At 34.2% G+C, this 4,701-nt stretch overlaps 1 protein-coding gene across 1 annotated transcript; it reads left to right on the top strand.

Moving 5' to 3' along the window:
• Positions 1 to 772: 772 nt before the first annotated feature.
• Positions 773 to 3,779, top strand: LOC131073664 (bidirectional sugar transporter SWEET1). Its single transcript, XM_058010170.1, has 7 exons — positions 773 to 1,485; positions 1,728 to 1,787; positions 1,956 to 1,992; positions 2,459 to 2,675; positions 2,765 to 2,923; positions 3,042 to 3,161; positions 3,250 to 3,779. The coding sequence occupies exons 2-7, from the start codon at positions 1,754 to 1,756 to the stop codon at positions 3,448 to 3,450; spliced, it is 768 nt and encodes a 255-aa protein (XP_057866153.1). The 5' UTR covers positions 773 to 1,485; positions 1,728 to 1,753; the 3' UTR covers positions 3,451 to 3,779.
• The last annotated feature ends 922 nt before the right edge of the window (positions 3,780 to 4,701 follow it).

Here is a 4,701-nt window from a genome sequence, read left to right on the forward strand (position 1 = left end):
GCAAATCTCTTAAGAAACGTCTTCTAAAAAGTCTATAAATTCTACTTTATATTATCTAATTATATATTTAATGAATTTTAATTCTATAAATATGATCTTATGAGTTAACTATCCAATCATGGGAGTTAATTCATCAATCAAATGACTTAACTATTTTACATTTAGTCGAATTCTTCATACAATGACTTAACTCATTCATAAAAATAGTAAACTCACCCATCAATTCAGTTAACATTTCAGTCAATTTAGTTAACTTGAAAAACATAAAATAATAAAAATGATTTAACTCGCTCATACAAATAGTGAACTCAACCATACAAATGGTGAACTGGCCAATCAATTCAATTAACAGACTTAATAACTTAAAAAATAAAAATAGCAATCAACGTAGCATATTTTCACATTAACTTCGCAATCAATGAGTTAACTCACCATACAAGATCTGAGCTCGCTATCCAGTGCTCCAAAAATCCATAAATAAATTCTCAAATCCATAATTTTCATCCTTTGCAACATCGAAGACATCCCTGCAACGTTCAATCACATGTTTGCATTGAATTTAGAGTCTGTATTAAATGCTATTTCATGGGAATTTGTATGCTGTCACTGATCAATAGCCCTATATTAACTAATCTGTGCAAATTTAAGATGATGCGGGTATAAAAAATTTAGAGGTTGGTGAAGGGTAGCCAAAAGTTTCAATATATTACTCGTGAAGTTGTACAGGATTGACAAAGGATAATGGATTTTGAAATGTGTATTTGCAGGGAGGTATGAACGTGCCAAGCTTCATAACAAGTGGCCAGGTCTCTTAAATGCATATGCAGTAATGAGCACCACTTTCATTTAAGACCCTTGGAAGCATTTTGTCAGAACATTTGTTTTCTCTTTGATATTTTATCTGCAACACTACCATTAAAGAAAGTAGTTTTGGAAGTATCAAGCCTAACAATTTTCAGAACTACTACAATTTGCCCATTCCTCAGAAGAGATTATCATCATATCCACTCCATCTAATTATAGATAAGAATGTTTGGGTTTAAGTTGAATATCTAAGACAAGTCCCCAAAAATAGTTCAGATCTTTTTTATTTATCCCAAGTCTCTGTGATCTCAATCAGATTGTCTGTTGTAACCTGTTTAAAACCAGCTGTCTGCTGAGGGGAGTTATTGTTGATGCCCATCGTCAGCAATTGTGATATAAATATAAATCTTTTGTGAGTGGCAGAGATTCATTAAAAGACTACCTCTTGTTGGGAAGCGGGATACAGAGGATATTGAATGTAGCAATTGCGGAGAGTCGAACACCAGACGTGGGAGTTTTCTGCTGTGACAGATGCGTATGTAATGTATTAGTTACGTGGGTTGCCCGTATATAAGGGTGTAAATAGATGCTTGCTTCTACGGTGTCGATTTGAAAGGTCACAAGCATTTATTTCATCCTTGTTTACTTCAAGGAGCTTTACTCTGCCATATTTCCGAGAAGGTAATGGATAAGGTCAAAAGTAATTAAAGTTTCAAGCTTCATTCGTGTACGCAATGATTTGCCACACACCACCAGTGCTGCTCCCTATATTACTCCCTTCTTTGCTCCCACAAATGCATTATAAGGATTTATAGATGAATGCCCACAATAGCTTTAGCTCTGCATTGTCTGTGAATCATGGATAGATAGCAGTTAAATTGGTTTTTTCTCTAGTATTGTTTGCTAAATTTGTCTGCTTTCAGTGAAGCCACGGTTTGGAGGGATCAGTATGGAGGTTCTTCATTTTGTGTTTGGTATCTTTGGTAAGTGATATTTTTGCTTAGATGTCTCTATACTTTTTGTGTGTTGCAGAGAAATAGTTTTTTGATGAGGCTGTTTGTGTTGTGGGTTTTGGTTCAGTAACTTGAAATGTATAGATTTTACATATAGGAAGTTTTGAATACATCTGATCTTCTTGATTCAATGAACAGGGAATGTGACTGCTCTGTTTCTGTTTCTGTCACCCATGTAAGTAGATCTCCTTTCCTACATTTGGTTCATTTTCCTTTTTTTAAATGATGCATTTTTCTGCTAGATTTTGTCCAAGGTAGGATTCTGTAGTAACATTTTTGGAGAAAAGTAATCTCCTGTCCTACGCCTGGTTCATTTCCTTTTTAAAATGATTCAATTTTCTGCTAGATTTTGTCCAAGGTAGGACTCTCGTAACATTTTTTGAGAATTGGGTGTGTCAATCTAGAGTCAATCTGAATAATAACAAAATTTGATAATGTAATTCACAGAGTTTAGATTTTACATTGTCTTAGGCATATTTCAGATTATACCAATGATGGTTGTGTAGCTTGCTATGATCTATTTTTCATAATGTGCTTCATCAAACATTTTTTTGTAATGAAAAGACATAATGCTATTGCCTGATGATGCATTACTAGAATACCAAATGCACAATAATTATTCAATGTTTTGCTGTGAACAGAATCACATTCAGGAGAATAATCAAGGCCAAATCAACACAGGAGTTCTCTGGTGTGCCCTATGTTTCTACATTGATGAACTGTCTTCTTTCTGCATGGTATGGGCTTCCTTTTGTATCGCCTCACAACCTTCTGGTGAGCACCATCAATGGCACAGGGGCAGTCATCGAGATAGTTTATGTCCTACTGTTTCTTATTTATGCTGAAAAGAAGACCAAGGTAATAATAATATATCATAATTATATCTTACTTCATGTATGCTAGATTTGGTTTTTTATGACCTAAAGTTTATATGAATTAATGTGCAGATCAAAATCTTTGCTTTCTTCATGGTGGTGATTGTGGTCTTCTCAGGAATAGCACTGGTTTCTATATTAGCACTTGAAGGGCATAGTAGAATGTTTTTTTGTGGGATTGCTGCCACCATATTTTCTATTTGCATGTATGCATCCCCCTTATCCATAATGGTAAGATATATACAAAACTCCTAATATCTTTTCTTGAATTCCCTTTTTTGATCTATTAAACAATCGTTTCAAAATCTAGTCATCATTGATTTGATGAGCCAAAAAAACTCAATTGCAGAGACTGGTAATCAAGACAAAGAGTGTGGAATACATGCCATTCTTTCTTTCTCTCTTTGTTTTTCTCTGTGGGACATCATGGTTCATCTATGGCCTCCTAGGCCATGACCCATTTGTTGCTGTGAGTTTTGAATTTATGAAATTCAATTTTAAGATTATCAAATTTCCCCTTGTGAAATCTTTACTGATGCCTTGGTTTATTTGAACAGATTCCAAATGGGTTTGGATGTGGTCTTGGAGCACTGCAATTGATCCTATATGTTGTGTACAAAGATTGGGGAGGTAAAAAGTCTTGTGATCAAGTTGAGGCCATGGAAATGGGATATGCCAATGGCAACGCCAAAGTAGGGAAGGCCAATGTTAACAAAAATTCTGCCCATGTTGAAGGCAATACACATTCACATTCATAATCAAACAATCTCCATTGAATGTAATAACAAACTCTCGTGTGGTTCTGTTAATAAAAAAATCAAAGAGCACCACAACTTAAAGAGAGCATAAAGCAAGTAACATAGAGATGGATTCAATAATGGCCATGATTTTGTTTACTCTGTCTGGCTATCTAGAAACAACTTAATATGTTGTGAACTTGGCAGACAATTGTATTGGGTCAGAAGTTTCTTGTACGTTTGGCTTCTTGGAAATAGTCCAAGATTATGTCACTTTGTAAAAATCCTTTTGGATAACCAGATTTTTGCTTCCTGAAATCTTTATCCTGTTATCATTTACGGGTTTTGAAGCAACGTGTTCTTCTCCATTAATCCATTGCTCTAGGTGGCAACAAATGCTCCGATTTGTATCTAAAAGCACATATTATTGTGATTTGACTTCGTGGCCCCCATGGAATTTGCTTAATAACACACCACAATTGCAGAAAAATTACGAGATTAACAATGTCATAAATTATGTAACAGGCTATACAGCACCCACAAAATTGCACACCAGTAAATTCATTTGCATATTTTTCTTGTCACTGCTAAAAATCCATAAAACCATCACGGGTAACAAAAGACAACCCCTAAAATTAGGATAAATAGATGGATCCTGTAAGTTGTCTGCAAAGTAAGAGAGAAGCGAATCATCTGCAATATTCCAGAAGATTTTGTTTCTTATATCACTTATATTCGTTTGTGCCAGTCAAAGTGCTTCATTTACAGCTTGGTTGGAGACAAGCCAATGTTAAATTATGCATTTCTTTCTAGGCATTAGAATTTTTAATTGTGTTTTGGTATTATTTATTTATTTTTTTTCAATAAAAGTGGACTATTCCACTAAATTTTTTTATTAATATTTTTTTATTTTATTTTTTACACAGGATTCAAAGAGCATACCAAGAGCATACCAGAGGAAAGAACCTAGGAAGAAAACCTCTGGTCATAGCTCATAAAATAAACCTATAGTATCTAGCAGATCAGTTTATACACCCCGTGCAAAACCACATATAAAATGCGGTCACAACACATATAATATCAGTTTTACATAGAGCCCATATAGTTTTGGTATTATTTATTATTATTGTTTTGATTTTGATTTTTGCAATTGAGAATTTATTAGTATTTTAGAGCCTCCTTGCTTATTGATTCTATAGTTGAAGGCTTGAATACGAAAAGTGTTTTGGAAAACCATCTCCGATGAATGGTTTTCTAGGTTTTTTAAAATTC

This window comes from Cryptomeria japonica, chromosome 11, assembly GCF_030272615.1.
Source record: "Cryptomeria japonica chromosome 11, Sugi_1.0, whole genome shotgun sequence".
In the NCBI taxonomy this organism is placed as follows: Eukaryota; Viridiplantae; Streptophyta; class Pinopsida; order Cupressales; family Cupressaceae; genus Cryptomeria; species Cryptomeria japonica.

Excerpts from the sequence above, each read along its gene's own strand:
- LOC131073664 (XM_058010170.1), top strand. The coding sequence starts at position 1,754 with ATGGAGGTTCTTCATTTTGTGTTTGGTATCTTTG. Across the intron at positions 2,676-2,764 it reads ATGCTGAAAAGAAGACCAAG|ATCAAAATCTTTGCTTTCTT; the intron begins GTAATAATAATA and ends ATTAATGTGCAG. Across the intron at positions 2,924-3,041 it reads CATCCCCCTTATCCATAATG|AGACTGGTAATCAAGACAAA; the intron begins GTAAGATATATA and ends ACTCAATTGCAG.